Source organism: Lichenostomus cassidix, chromosome 1 (assembly GCF_008360975.1).
Source record: "Lichenostomus cassidix isolate B80296 chromosome 1, HeHo_3.0, whole genome shotgun sequence".
Classification (NCBI taxonomy): Eukaryota; Metazoa; Chordata; class Aves; order Passeriformes; family Meliphagidae; genus Lichenostomus; species Lichenostomus cassidix.
This window is the reverse complement of record NC_139479.1, coordinates 80,905,147-80,919,416: the sequence shown is the minus strand read 5'-3', so window position 1 is coordinate 80,919,416 and position 14,270 is coordinate 80,905,147. Positions and strand designations below refer to the sequence as shown.

Sequence of the window (14,270 nt, the reverse complement as noted above, 5' to 3'; positions counted from 1 at the left end):
TCTCCCCAAAAGCCATTTGCTTCTCCAGGGAATCTGAGGGGTGAAGGTAACCAGGTCCCTGGAGTATCATTGCTTCCAAAGAGCATGCAGGGGCTGCTGGCTCTCTGTCCTTGTCTCAACAAGGCATGATAGATACCAGGCAAATCCAGAGGATAAAAAGAGGCTCTTGCTGTGGCAAGGGCATAGCTTGGTCCTTCTGTTGGAGTCACCATGTGCCGGGTCAAGATGAGGTGGACCAGAACCAGTATTCGGAAGGAAAAACTGCTTCTGCAAGTCTGATTTCTGGAACAGTGGTAGAATTATGACTTTCAAGCTATCTGTCATGAAGTGTTTTGTCTTTGACTTCATAGGTGGAGGCATAAAGCCTTTCTTGCCGGCAGAGTTTGAAGAGCAAGACTGTCAGGTGACTGTCATGAGAACCCACTGTGCACTCCCTGATGCTCCCAGGCTGTTCAGGAAAATGTTCTCACTTCTGAGTTTCACCCAGAAAAGACAGTCTCTTTTTTTATTTTTCCTTCTTTTTTTCATTCTTGCCAAATACTTGAGATGTCAAGTCCAGAAGCTTAACACACAGAAAGGTGAAGCCTTTAGCTAAGCAATGGGGAAGTATACGGGAAGGAGAAGGAAGAAATGAAAAGAAGTTTTATAGACACCTTTCTGAAACAAAAAAAATGGAATTGCCACCCTGCTACCTTCATTCTCAAAAGCAGAATTCTTTCCAGAAACCATGAAAAAGGCAAGGGAGCCTCAGTTTCAAACTCTCTTGCCCAGGAAATGTGAGTATTTGTCAGTGTCTCTCTCTGAACCTGAAATTTGAAAGCCTTCTCTTTCCTTCCTTAGTGTAGGTGAGAAGCCCTATCTACGCAGGGAGAATGAAAAGTAGTGGTATTACAAGCACATGGACACTGGAGAGACTGTGGCACATCATCCAAGGGATGAGGTGCATTTCCTGGTGCTAAAAGCCACTAAAAGGTACTAAATAGAAACTGGTAACCAGCCTCGGCCCTGCTCCGTGTGAGCAGAAAAAACTGGGAAGGAAGAGCTGCCAGCAATCCCTCTGTTCTTTCCCAGTTCTGATCAGGAACACCCATCCTGCTGGGATAATATTCAGTGAGGCATGACAATGTCACAAGGCTGGGGGAGGCCTCTGTGGAACTCTGTGACACAGACAGACTCCCAGGGGGACCCTTGGCTGGTGGCAGTGCTTCCTTAGCAGTGCCCATCAGGAGTTGCACCGACTTGATGGCTGTATGTGGTTTTGGGGGTATCCTGGTCTACAGCTCCACTATCCCCTGTGTGTCCCTTCACTCTTGTTCCCTTGAAGGGCCACCTGAATTGAGGAGGGTAGGGGGTCTGTTGTCCCCATGGGGTTGAGGAAGGTTTCAGTGTTTGTTTCCATGGGGTGTGGCAGATGGCAGTGCCAGGCTGTGTGACCCATGGACCAGTTTGGGTTGGTTCAGACTCCCCAAACATCAGGGACTTTGGAAGCAGAAAAGGGTAGTGCTTTTTCTGCTTTGGAAGCAGAAAGAGGAGTGTGCAGTTCTCCCAGAGCAATGCCCACACTTCCTGTAGCATCCACAGAGCCACAGGCAACATGGGGCTGTCGTGTGAGGCATGGTAATGTGGATTTGAGCTTCCTGTGGGCACTCCCAGCAGGAATGGGATTCTGTGCTTCTGAGGTGGCCCAGGTAGCTCACCCCAAGGCAGCTGAGCTGAGAACAGGCAGTATGTTAAGCAGTCAGCAATGGGCAGTGCTGACGGACTGGGATGGGCTGCAGCCAGTCTGTCTCTCTCCTTGGAGTGTTGCCTGCCCACCCTGGGCTTCATTTTATTCCCTACTAACATGCTTCCCCAGACAAAAGTCAGTGGCAAGTTATAAACACCTTGGATTCGTTTACTTTTATCATTCTGCAAGCCTGGAGGTGCATTTATATCAGCAATGACATGAGCCACAGGAACTGGTGACAAAAATGAGAGAACAGTTCTCACAAAACATTATACATTTTGTGTTTGCATGGCTGCAGGGGGCCACCTGTAATCGTCAAGAACAAATGAATCATAGTCAGCACTATACATGAGCTGTTTCACAAAGGTTTCCTTGTCTGCTGGCTCAGGGTACCAAGAAGCGAGGTCGTGCTTGTAGGCCCAGTCAACAATCTGCAAAAAGATAAGCAAAATGAGCTGCTGAAACAATGCTGGCACGTTATGAAGTTGGAACCAACTACAGTTTGGCCCTGGCTGTATTTTCCCTCTTTCCTCCTCTCAGAATTGTGCCATTTTTAAATTTCTTCTCTTCATGAGTCAGCTGCACTTCACCCTCACTTGGATGAGGGAATGCAAGCTGCCTGCAACCAGTGGCTGGTAAGAAATGCACTACCCTGGCAGAATGGTTGGGGTCTGCAGCTGAAGAAGGAGAGCAGCCCTTTGGCCACCTCTGCTCACACCCTCAGCTATGCTCTGCATCTCTCAGTAACTCTGAGCTGGCCAAGGAGACTCTCAGGGGGTGTCTCTAAATTACAGATCTGATGTATACAGGGCACCAAACCCATAATTAGACAAGCCCACATCTGGAATAGTATTTATGTACTTAGGTTCCTACTAAATACAGGAGGAGAAGTTCCAAAATAGCAATTTGGAACCTAAAATCTTTTGGCAACTTGAGTCATGTTTGAATTTGACTCTAAACCTCACTTTTTGAAGTGCTGAAGACTCACAGCTTCAAGCAATAAAGCAGAGCTTTGTGAGCTGTGAGGCACCCAGAATCAGAATGTATTTTTCACATTTGGATTTTAATGATGGAAGAAATCAAAGCAGCAATTCTGGCCAGAAAAATTCCTGAGAATCATTGTTTTAGACTTTGGAATAAATTGAACTAAAAAAATACAAAGCAAAAATGATGCCAGAGCAATTCCTGCTCTCCCTACAATGAAAAGTGGAAATACAAGTGGAAATACTCACTTTCACAGCAATTTTGAGAGACACATCTCTGATGGTATCCAAGGGGGGATAGAGTCTTCCTTCTGCAAGATTCTGTTCCGTCACCTCGGCAGCAATAGCCTAGAAAGAAGAGAATGGTAGCTTTTAGGGATGGTCTCAAGCACATACCACATTCTCTAGAATTTCATGGCATGTGGCTGAAACCTCAGGAGCATCGGGGCTGGGATTAGTCCTGAGTGGGAACCCATGACATGTCCAAACACATGTGTGTACACATTTCATTACAGACTTCAGGTTGGAGCCAGAGCGGGGGAGGTGCTGAGCTAGGGCAGCAGTTGTAGAGAAGAAGGAGAACCCTGTCATGGCTCCTGCACCACTGTAGATGTAATGGAAGTGTGAGCTTTCCCTGAGCCAGGAGAAGGCTGCAGCTTTTTGCTGAGGATGAGCCATTTCCCCTCCACACATTGTCTGGGCCAGGTTCTTTAAAACACCTTAAGTAGATACATGTACCTCTTATCAGCTTTTTTACAATATTAGTTAAATTATCAGTTGGAAACCTCTGCTGTGATGAGGAAGATTTCATCAGAGATGTGCCGGACCCCGCAGGCAATGACCCCCAGTGCCACTCCTGGGAAGACGTAGGCATTGTTTCCTTGGCCAGGGAAGAAGGTCTGTCCATTGGGCAGCGTTACCTTTGGGAATGGACTCCCACTTGCAAATATTCCCCGGCCCTGATCAAAGAGAGAGAAAGAAGCACTCAGATTTGGAAGACAAGTCTTAGATTTCTGCTGCTCACCATGATCTGTGCTCAGGGAGCACTGGTGACCAAGTGGACAAATCTCAGTCAGCAGAGGCACTTCCACCAGAGCCACCTCCAGCTGACACACTGGGACAACCCAGCCCCCAGTGCCATGGTCAGGGCTATGGAAAGGGCCACCAAGCACTGAGTGTGTTTGTACTGCAAGTGCTCTGATCTTGCTGAGGAGTCTTTCTACCTCTCTATCAGCCATCTATGGGGTGTGAAGAGAGACTCGTGGGATAAAGGTCTGGGGCTGTGTGATTGCTCTGGCCACACAGGTGGTGGAGAGGGCAAAGGAAAGAGTGAGACAAAGGCTCCTCTCTCATGCCAAGTCAATCCACATGACTGTAGTTCTTCAGTGACATTGGGTCTAAGCTGGGTGATGAAAGAGTTACATAAACAACTAGGCTGGCAAAACACAGGGGACAGAAACCAGGGGGACAGAAAACAGGGATCTCAGACAGCTGTGGGTGAAGGAGGCAAGCACTTTCTTTAGAAGATCACAAAATAATTCAGGCTGGTAGGGACCCAAATTCTTGCTCACAGCAAGGTCAGCTATAAAATCAGAACAGGCTGCTCAGGGCTTTGCCCAGTCTGGTCTTGAAAACTTGCGGGGACAGAGACTGCAGGAGCAATCCTGGCCCTGCCCCCCGCTCCACCTCCTGACCCTCCTCACAGTGTGACAGTTTTTCTTTATGACCAGCTTGAATGTCTCTTATTTCAGCCTCTGCAGGCTGCCCCTTGTCTGCCCAGCATGCTGCACTGAGGTGCCCTGGGTGCAGCCCGGCCCAGGGTTCCCGCTGTGAGCCGCGGTACCTGGGTGAGGCGGTAGCACTGCTCCGCCGTGCACTCCGCTTTGCTCGTGGGGTTGCTCAGGGCAAACACGATGGGCCTCTCGTTGAAGGCTGCCATGTCCTTCAGCAGCTTCTCAGTGAAAGCTCCTGCGACAGCCGCCACACCTGGAACAACAACGGCGCAGTGAGGCTGCTTTCCCACTGTCTGACTGCAGCGCACTGGGCTGGTCCCTCTGGGATTGGTAAATAACTGTGGGAGGGAACAGGCTTCCTCTGGGGAGCTGCAGCTGGCAATGTTACATTCTGATATGAGGGTGAGGTTAAAAGCCTGTCTCAAAATAAAGCCCTCTGCTTTTCGGGCAGAGTGAGCACCAGCGTTTTGTCCTGACTCCCAAAGACCTGCCTGAGGCGCCTGTTGTCATCCTCATCCTACCCAGCCTGACAGGGCCACGTTTGTTGCTTGAGAGCCCCAGATCCTGCCTCTCCCAGCACCTCCCTTTACAGCCTTGTCTGGAAGAGCTCCAAGAGGTCCAAAAGTGAGGAAGCCTGTGCCCCACAGTTGAAGAAAAAAGGATATGGAGAATTCAAACAATAAAATGGGGGGGAAAAAAAGCTCATTTTGTTTTGACTAGGAAAACAAAAGGAGATTCTAGAAGAAAGACAGAAAGAAATTCAATTCCCCTAAGAACTGAATTGACATGAACAGGTCATATTAAGTGAACTCCACCTATAACTGCTGTAGGCTTCACTTTCTCCACAACCTCTTCCAGTGTGTCCACACTGGGGTGGTCCTGGGCAAACACTTCCTTTTCATGGTTCAGGTGGCTCCTGCCCTGTGAGGAAAAAGGAGGAGTCAAACTTCGGTCTGTTGGCAAAAGCTGGACACATAACATAGTAACTCATCTTCTTCAGTTCATTTAATCTCTGGCCCTCTACCCTCTACCCTCCTGATGCAGGACCTTAGCATCAGCCAGTCAGGCATCGAGCTGTTGGTGTAATGTCCCACTGGGCTAGTCTCTGCTCCTCTCACCCACCAAAATACCTTCACTGTGTGGAGGAAGGGCCTGGCTGCCATTCACTTGTACACAAAGCACAGCTCTGAGGAGGGACAAGGGCAGAGGCCCTGGGGACACAGGGAGTGCAGAATGGAGCTGGGCCAGGCTGGGTCACCAAGCAGGGCACGATGTTGCCATATGACATGCAAGACTTCCAGCACTGCTTGAGGCCATGGCCAGCAGTTATCCTTCCACTTTAGAAGCCCAAAGCATTGCCTCTAGGGTAGCCAGTGCTGCTGGCACACTGTTGTCACCATGAGATCTAGTCCTCTGAAAGCAGGAGCAATAACGCTGACACCAATAAAACTGCAGCCTTTACTTCAGGGCTGAGCAGGGGTCCAAGGTATCTGCCTGCTCTGGCCTCTCTATGGGGCAGTGGATGGCAGGGGAGTGGAGCTCAGCTCTGGAGACAAATTCACCTTCACAATCAGTCCCTTGGAGTCCACCATCCAAATTTTTTTGATGGCATCCTCTCGTGAAACTCCTTCCTTTTCCATGGCCATGAGGATGAGATGAGCTATGCCCATTGCAGCCTGGAACAGAGTAAATAAACACTTCATTGGGATATCATTATCTTTTGGGGGAAGATTTGAAATGAGAGATGGGTTGGGTCATCTCCCAACACTGCACAAAGGAGGAAGACTTTCTGCTCCAGGGTTGTACACTACCAAGACATGGGACTGAGTTTAGCTCTGTAGGTGCTGCCATAAATGAAAACCCTCACAATCATTCAGCAGAGCAGATTGCAGGTGAGGCTGAAGAAGCAGAGGTGATACCTTGACAAGCAGAGGCTCTCTCCATAATTTAAACCAACTGCTGCAGGGCAGGAAAAGAGGGAGACACTTAAAAAATGCTCGTGGCAATGCCAGGACAGAGGAACTCAAAGCTGAGTGGGACTGCTGGATAGGAAATACAGCCATGAGGAATGTCTTCTCCCATTCCTGCCTGGGAAAGCAGCCCTGGACATGCTGTGTGTCTGTGGTGCTACAGCTGTGCCTGGCCCTCCTGCCCAGATGGGGACTAACAAGGCAGGAAGGGCTCTGTGCCACAGAGATGGGGACCAGCATAGACATGTCTGCCAGCAGGGGTGGAGAGAGAGCAATCTTTGTCTCAGTGAGGGACAGACAAATAGACCTTCCCAAAGTCTCACAGGTGGGAGAGAGCTGAGACAGGTCCTGGACCAACACCTTTAGTCCATGGACCAGGCTTTGGAGGTGTTTTCTTCCTGCTCTCTCTTTGAGCAAGGTGCCATACAGGTGACCTGACTTCTGCCATGGGGCACTATGACTGACTCCAGAAAGCAAAGTTGTGTTCTTAAAGTTCTTTAAGTCTGAAGTCCTTTGGACTCTGCTGCTAAAGAAGTTCTGGTTTACCCTAGGCACCAACCCTGAGTACTCAAACCAGCCTCCTTTATAGTCCTGCAGCATCCTCATGAAGCCAAGCCTTGCAGGAAGTTTTATGGTTGACTTTTCTCTCTCTTAATTTGAAGATGGAGCATATTAAAGTACAAGCTCAGGAATATTCCTACCTCTCCGGCTCCCTGGAAAACAAACTTCTGGTCAGAGAGCTTGTTCTTTGTGATCCTTAAGGCTGCAAAGATGCCAGCGACTGCAACAGATGCTGTGCCTGAAAGAGAGAAACACCATGAGATGAACATGCTGGCAAATGGATTGTCTACCCTGCAGATACACTGTCAGAAACTTTCTGGTAGGAACTGTTCTCTTAGATTCTGTCGCTAAAGGATCAGAGTGCCTTCCCTGTGCTGAAATGTTAACATTCAAATTTGCTGGCAAGGCTGGAGAACACAATTTTTCCTCCATGTAGAGTCAAAGGGACGCCAAATTCTAGAATGTCAGAAGAAGTTTATACCTAACTCCCAAGAGTTTAAGATGCAGGTGACTCTAAGGTCCCATAAGACCTCTGTAGCAGAGCAGTGGTCTGAACTTGGGTCCCCTTGTCACAAAATCCTCTGTGATCATGGAATTACCATCCCCTTCTCCTATTTACCTTCACAGCCCAACATCACCATTTTTTTACTCCAATAACACCATGATACCCTGACTCACAGCCATCACTTTGCTGCTGAACATTAAGGAGTCACAGAGAACAGGAGCTGGTCCCAGATTAGCGAGGAATAATGCAGCAAAATGGAGCAGAGTTCTGCTGTTACAGCCACCGTGATATCTACAGCTTTCCATCTGTTAAGGGGGGCAAATTTCCGACTGAATAACCTGCCTTTACTCCACATAACTCACACATAAATCACAGGCAGCATTCATCAGATGTCCTGTCCCAGGGGAAGGAATATGGTGGAAAGAAATCAAATAAGGCACAAGCTAATAAGGATTCAGGCACTGGCAGAATCTCTGCTCACCTGGGCAAGCTGGATGCAAGCATTAAAGGGGACCTGGGAGACAAGGAGGAAGTTTGGTCACAGAATATGTAAAGTTGGAGGGGACCCATAAGGATCATAAAGTCCATTTATTTTATTCCTTAGCATTTGAAAGAATATCAGTTTGGTTATGCCTCTGTTTTGATCTGTTCCCAGCTCTAGTGCTGGTCTCTCCATTCTCATCTTTACAAGCTTTGGGAGAAATCAGGAATTCCACAAGTAACAAGTCTTGTAGGGGTGGTCATGGTTGAGGCAGGCAATGACCAGTTTTAAGCTAATACACCCTATTTCACCAAATTTCCAGCATTTCCTATTTTCCTGCCCCTGTAATCAGCCAGCGCTTCAGGGTTACAGGTAGCCAGTGCTTCACTGAGGTCCCCTGCAGGTTCCTTAGGGCCTGCGTGCTGCAAGGCATCAGGAACAGCCTGGCTGAGAAACAGCAGCTCCTGAACAGAGATGACCATGAGCAGTGTCACCAGCAGATGGAGCTGCCTCATCTCCCAATGACCCAGAAAACAAAATTGGCTTTACCTGCTTCTTTACTTTGGTGCAAAAGCCACAGGCAAGCTAGCAATCTGCTGGTGTATCACTGGGGAATGATTCACTCTCTTATCATTTTCTAGCAAGCAGAAAACCTACTGGGAGCACAAATACTCTGCCAAAGAAGTAATTTTATTGACAGGACTTGTTTAGGAAACCTGTATAAACTACTCTGACAAAGAAAATCGTCATTGGCCAGACCAGAAGTATTTGTCAGTACAATCTGCTCACCAACATTTTGTCATTATAACTCAGATGACTTTAGTTCTCAAAAAACTAATAATTAGCTTCTCTTCAGAGTGATTCTGGTTTAGCAGCAGTTACAGTGGCGACACTCCTGCAGCAAACATGATGTCCACACTGGCACACCAGTACAGAATGGCAGCATCACTTCACAGAACCACAGAATGGTCTGGGTTGGAAGAGATTTGAAAGACCATCTAGTTACAACTCCCCTGACATGAGCAGGGACACCTTCCACTAGATCAGGTTGTTCCAAGTCCCATCCAACCTGGCTTTGCACACTTCTAGGGATGAGGCATCCACAACTTCATGAGAGCACTGCAAGCATTCATGCCTTAAACACAAAATAGACTAGACTGATGGTTGATTGCTTTGTAAGCTTCTTTCTTGCAATGAAGCACTTGAGACACTTGCTTCAGCATCGAGGATGCTGAAGAATTCCCTTCATTAGCTCACAAGAGTTTGTAGCATTACATTTCCAGATCATTTGAATTCAGTCAGTTTAAAAGGGTTCAGTCAGTTTAAAAGTCTGAGCTGCAAAGAAATAGGAACAGACCAGAGTCCCCCAGCTGTCAGCAATGCCAAGTTTGTGACATGCAGTAGAGAATGAACATCTATGTGTACACTCACATATGTTCACACTCTACTCCAAGGCTTACTTTGCACAGAAATCCCCAAATCTCTGTGTGGTTTGCAGTGGGGAACTGATCAGAGTTAAAAAACCAAAAGTGAAGCCATTACAGTGTGATGGTCACAGTCAGTGCTGTGTCAGATCACAGCATTAGCAGTGATAGATGCCTGGAAAGTACTGAAGAGAAATGTAACTGGAGAAGTATCTTGTTTCTCTTGGTCCTGACCCAGGCAAAACTGCTTTATTGTGATTGTCAAGAAGTCTGATGGGACAAATGCTGGTATCTGCAAACCCATTTAAAAGTGGGAAATGCTCTTAAGAGATTCAACAGAGGGACTCAAGGTACTTTATAAGGATGTCCCTAGCAGGAATTTGACTCGTGGGGTGTATGGAAAGAAAGGGGACATGGATTCAGTCTGCAGAGCAGAGACCTGAGGGACTGGGTGTGCCATTACTCATCCCCTGCACTTGTACTGCAGCTCTGACTAACAGCAGGGCTCTGTTCAGCTCTGCCACTCCTAATCCTCCTCTCTCTTTCCAATGTGTTTCTAATCCCTCCACGTCTCCCAAACTGCATCTCACCCCCATTACTCAAGTAATAAAGTTACTGTACCTTGGCCTTAGCTCAATATTTTTCTTTGGTAATTACAATTTCTGAGCATGAAACAACAGAGCATCTCTGTGAAGAGTTCACAGCTGGTTCATGTAATGAACTGGCTAATCATTGTGCTTCAGTTCTAAAAGAATCACAAAGTCAGACTCGGGCAGGGAACTCCTTGCCATGGCAAGAAAACACCAGCCATCCTTCAACACCTTGGTCTATCTGTTTTTCAAAGAGACTGAGTGCTGCTGTTGTGGATAACTGCTTCCCCAAGTAATTAGCAAGAGCCGGTTTGGCTGGTCTGTATCTGAGGTGAGATATGCAGGGGTACAGAGAGAAGAAAGGAAAGTGCTTGCAAATCATCCTCTCTATCCAAGACTCAAAGTGAGTGCTAAACATGATATCACAAAATAGCAAGCAGACCTCGGGACCTCTCTGGGAAGTCCACAGCAACAGAACCAGTCCAAAAAAGAGGCATTTAAACCTAAGGTACACGTACACTCAGGAACATGGCCATTCCACAGGAATTAATCTCTGACACCTGGGAACATTCAGAGCATTGTAAAACATTAAGGAAAACTCCGTGGGGTTGATGTTCCACTTGTACTATTGCAAGTGAGAACAAGCCCCGGTAGATGTCAGTGGAGGTACACTGCAACATAACCCGAGGAAAGGATCTGCTTCACAGCATGGGATGGGAAAAGCTGCAGCAGAGAGGCTCCCATTCCCAGGGATCTGACCCTTCCTCTGAGAGTGAGAGCGGGCAGAGGGTGAGCAGCTTTGCATATGGAGTTATGGGCAGCATTGCTGAGTCACCAGGGAAATGCTGCCCAGTGCCAAGGCCAAGGCTGTGCTGTGGGTGACAGCAGCAGAGGCTAAGTAGGGGACATAGGGGAAAGTGTGCACCATGTGGCTGCTTTGGGGCAGGAGTCCTGTCATGCTGATGGCTGGCACTGCACTGTCACCTGTCCCAGAGAGCTGACTGAGCTGAGCCAAGCATCACCACCATGCTGAATCCTTCCAACAGCAGCAGCAATGGGAATGTGCAGCCACACCATTGCCTGTTTCTTCACACAACACCTGTGTGGGTGATTCCCCCTTCTCCACAGTACAGTGGTGGAAAAGATGACCAAATTCAGCCTGATCTTTTATTTTTTACTTTTGACCTGCCTGCTTACACTTCACCCTGTCAAAGCCATGCCAATATGAGGGCCCAGGGAACAGCAAACTCTAGTTTAACAGCTCCAGCAAAGGGCAGCCAAGGAAATATATCTCAATTTATGGATGAGGAGGAAGCCTAGGGCTTTTCCAAATTCTGGTTTGCATTAACTCCCTGCAGCAGTTCCGCCCATTACTGGAAAGCAGAGTGGAGCTTGTCTAGATCCACTCCAAATGCATAATCAAAAATCAAACACAACAAAGCTGGAGCAAAAAACTGCCAAAGTGTTTGCAGCTCAAGGTCTTCCCCTCCATGGCTACAAGTGAGGGTTACCCTTCCAGACAGCTTAACACAGAGGTGACCTGTGCTGCTCTTCACTGCAAGGAAGGAGCTGGCAGTGGCATCCAGCGAATGAGAAAAACCGCAAACAAGAAAAGCAGGAGAGGAAAGGGAAACAAATGTCACAATTCCCAAAAATGACAGAAGATATGGGCCTGATCTTTAGAGTGCTGCCCTGATAAGCCCAAGAAACTGAGGCCCATTTACAGCCTGGAGTCCACACTGTTCTGACCTGTCTTGTGAAGCAGTCAGTGTGTGAATTCAACACAAACCCAGGAGGTGGCCCTTACACAGTTAATGCAGCAGCACCCTTTTCTGCGGTGGGGCACAGCAGGTCCAGAGGGACTGATAATGGTGAACCTCTACAGGACTAAGAACACCTCCACAACTATCTCCAGGCTGGGTAAATCCCTAGGCAAAGCACACTGCTCAGGAGCTGCTTGGCAGGACATTGCCTGCTTTGTTACACAGCACAGCATCATCCCGCACTCCCTTCCTATGGTGCTTCCCCCTCCTTAGCTTCCTGTGGTAATTACCGATGCATTTTCCATGCCAGCTGAAACAACAAAGTAAGATACTGTACCATTTTAATCTGCTGAAATTAGTTACTGCTGAGCCAAGAACTCACTTCGCCTGCTTCTCACAGCACATGGAAACGTGCCTGTGAAACAGGCCTCGTTTGCACATGATTGATTTCTAACTTGCCCAAGTGTTTGAAGCTGCTTGGAGCTGTGGCACTGGAGTTAGCCTGTTCCCAGCCTCAGCTGAGATCTGGGGCACTGTTGCTTCAGGCCAGGCACTGCTTCCTGAAGTGTCTTGGGAAGGTTATGGAAAGGTTATCTGCTAGGATAACGAGAAAAGGTGGTTGGTGGGTCAAGGGATATTTTGAGGCTCATCAGTAGTCACACATCCTACAACCAAGGGGAATCATTGCTCCAATGGCTGGGAAAAGACTCAGAAGGGTTCTGTTAAAAGGGAGATCCTGAGCATTGCCTGCCGACTACTTTAGATAACAGACTTCATGCTTTTGTGCACTGTTCTCTTTGCCCTGCCTGTATGTGTGAAAAACTTCTGAATTACATGATCTGACACAATTAATTAAACAATATATCAAAGATTTCTTAATTTTTCTGCAATTCTGACCAAACTTGCAGAACAACTTCTGCTGTTCAGTACTAAGTAAGCATCACAGGAGGCAGCTAAGTTGGTCAAGTATGATTTGCTTTGGGAGATCCATACTGTTCTCATTCACCTTCTTGTTTCTAGGTGAACTTCCAGAAGAATTGCTTTGTAATTCCCAGATACTGAGGTTAGGCCAGCTGGGCTAAAATTCCCTGTATTTTTCTTTTTGCCTTTCTTGAAGATAGGTGTGACATTTGTCTTCTTTTTTTCATGAATTAGTAATCTCCTCAGTTACCATAACCTTTCAAAAAGTGACTTTGTAATGAGGTTGGCCACATACCTCAGATGAATTCTTAGATGCATCTCATCAGGTCTCTTGGACTTTGTCTGTTGAATAATCCCTGATAAATAAGCAGAAGTCTATAGATATCCTGTAATTTTGCATGCCTAAAGTTCTCATCATGGAGCTAGAACTCTGTGTGCTTTCCTTGATCTGCATGAGCCCTTTGAAGTAATCTCCCAAAACATCCTTGTAGCCAAACTGGAGAGGTACAGACGGAACAAGTGGACAATCAAATGAGTGAAAAACTCAAAGGTTTGCAATCAGTGGTACAAAGAGGCCAGTACTATTTAAGTTTTCATAAAGATCTGGACTATAAAACAGAGTGCACTCCCATAAAATTCATGGATGATTACAAATTTGGGATAGTGATTGATACAGTGGTGGTAAGACAGTCATTCAGAGGGATCTCAGCAGGCTGGAGAAATGAGCTCAGGGAAACCTCATGAGGGTCAGCAAAGGCTAATGCAGAGTCCTGCAGCTTTGCAGATGAAAATTTTGGTGTTGCGGTGGGCAGCAAGTGGAAGGCGAGCCAGCAATAAGCCTTTGTGCCACATAAGGCCAACAGCCTGCTAGACTGTGTCAACAGAAGTCTAGGCAGTAGATCAAATAAAGTGAAAATTTTTTTCTATTTCAGCACTTTCGAGGTCATCCCTAAACTAGCATGTCCCATTTGGGGCTTTCAGCACAATGACAAACTGGAGCAAGTCCAGAGGAGGGGCACAAATATCACCAGGGTATACAAAGAGGGCTGAGGAGCCTGGGTTTGAAAGGGCTGGAAAAGACTAAGAGGGCATCTAATTTCTGTTTACAAGCACTGGTTGGAGTGCTTGTAAAGAGGCCAGATTCTTCTCAGAGGTGAACAACAAAAAGATGAGGCACAGTGAACAAAAGCTGCATCTAGCAAAATTCCAATTAGATATTAAGGAAAAAGGTGCATAAGGAAGATGAGAAAAACTTTGCAACAGGTAGCACAAAGAAATTGTGGAGACCCATCCTTGTAGATATTGCAAAGTATTTGGCTGGACAAGGCTCTGAGCAACCTGAACTAATATAAAACTTGGATCTAAGTTTGAAATCACCCTTTATTTGAGTGAGGGCTGGATGACATCCAGGGGTCCCTTCCAAACTAATGTCTTCAATGGCTTTCTGTAATATCTTGAATGAAGGAATCCAGAGATTCCTGCTTCAAGGATTCACCAGACTTGACAACTTTGTAAGACTTTTAAGTTGTCTACATTCTCTTTATCACCATGAAAAATTAAGTGGAGCAAAGTTACAGCAGGAAGAGCAGGAGCTACAGCATTCTCACATCCCT

At 47.0% G+C, this 14,270-nt stretch overlaps 1 protein-coding gene across 3 annotated transcripts in view; it reads right to left on the bottom strand.

Annotated features, from left to right (window-relative positions):
* Nucleotides 1-1,873: 1,873 nt before the first annotated feature.
* ME3 (malic enzyme 3) overlaps nt 1,874-14,270 on the bottom strand; it is a 117,925-nt gene continuing 105,528 nt past the window's right edge. For all 3 annotated transcript variants that reach the window (XM_085065633.1, XM_085065640.1, XM_085065636.1), the window contains 7 exons: nt 7,114-7,211; nt 6,005-6,118; nt 5,258-5,363; nt 4,553-4,695; nt 3,495-3,668; nt 2,959-3,057; nt 1,874-2,157 (listed from right to left, as the gene is read on the bottom strand). In XM_085065633.1, the coding sequence (XP_084921759.1) occupies nt 1,996-2,157; nt 2,959-3,057; nt 3,495-3,668; nt 4,553-4,695; nt 5,258-5,363; nt 6,005-6,118; nt 7,114-7,211 (896 nt within the window). In that variant the 3' untranslated portion in view covers nt 1,874-1,995. The remainder of the gene's footprint in view (nt 2,158-2,958; nt 3,058-3,494; nt 3,669-4,552; nt 4,696-5,257; nt 5,364-6,004; nt 6,119-7,113; nt 7,212-14,270) is intronic.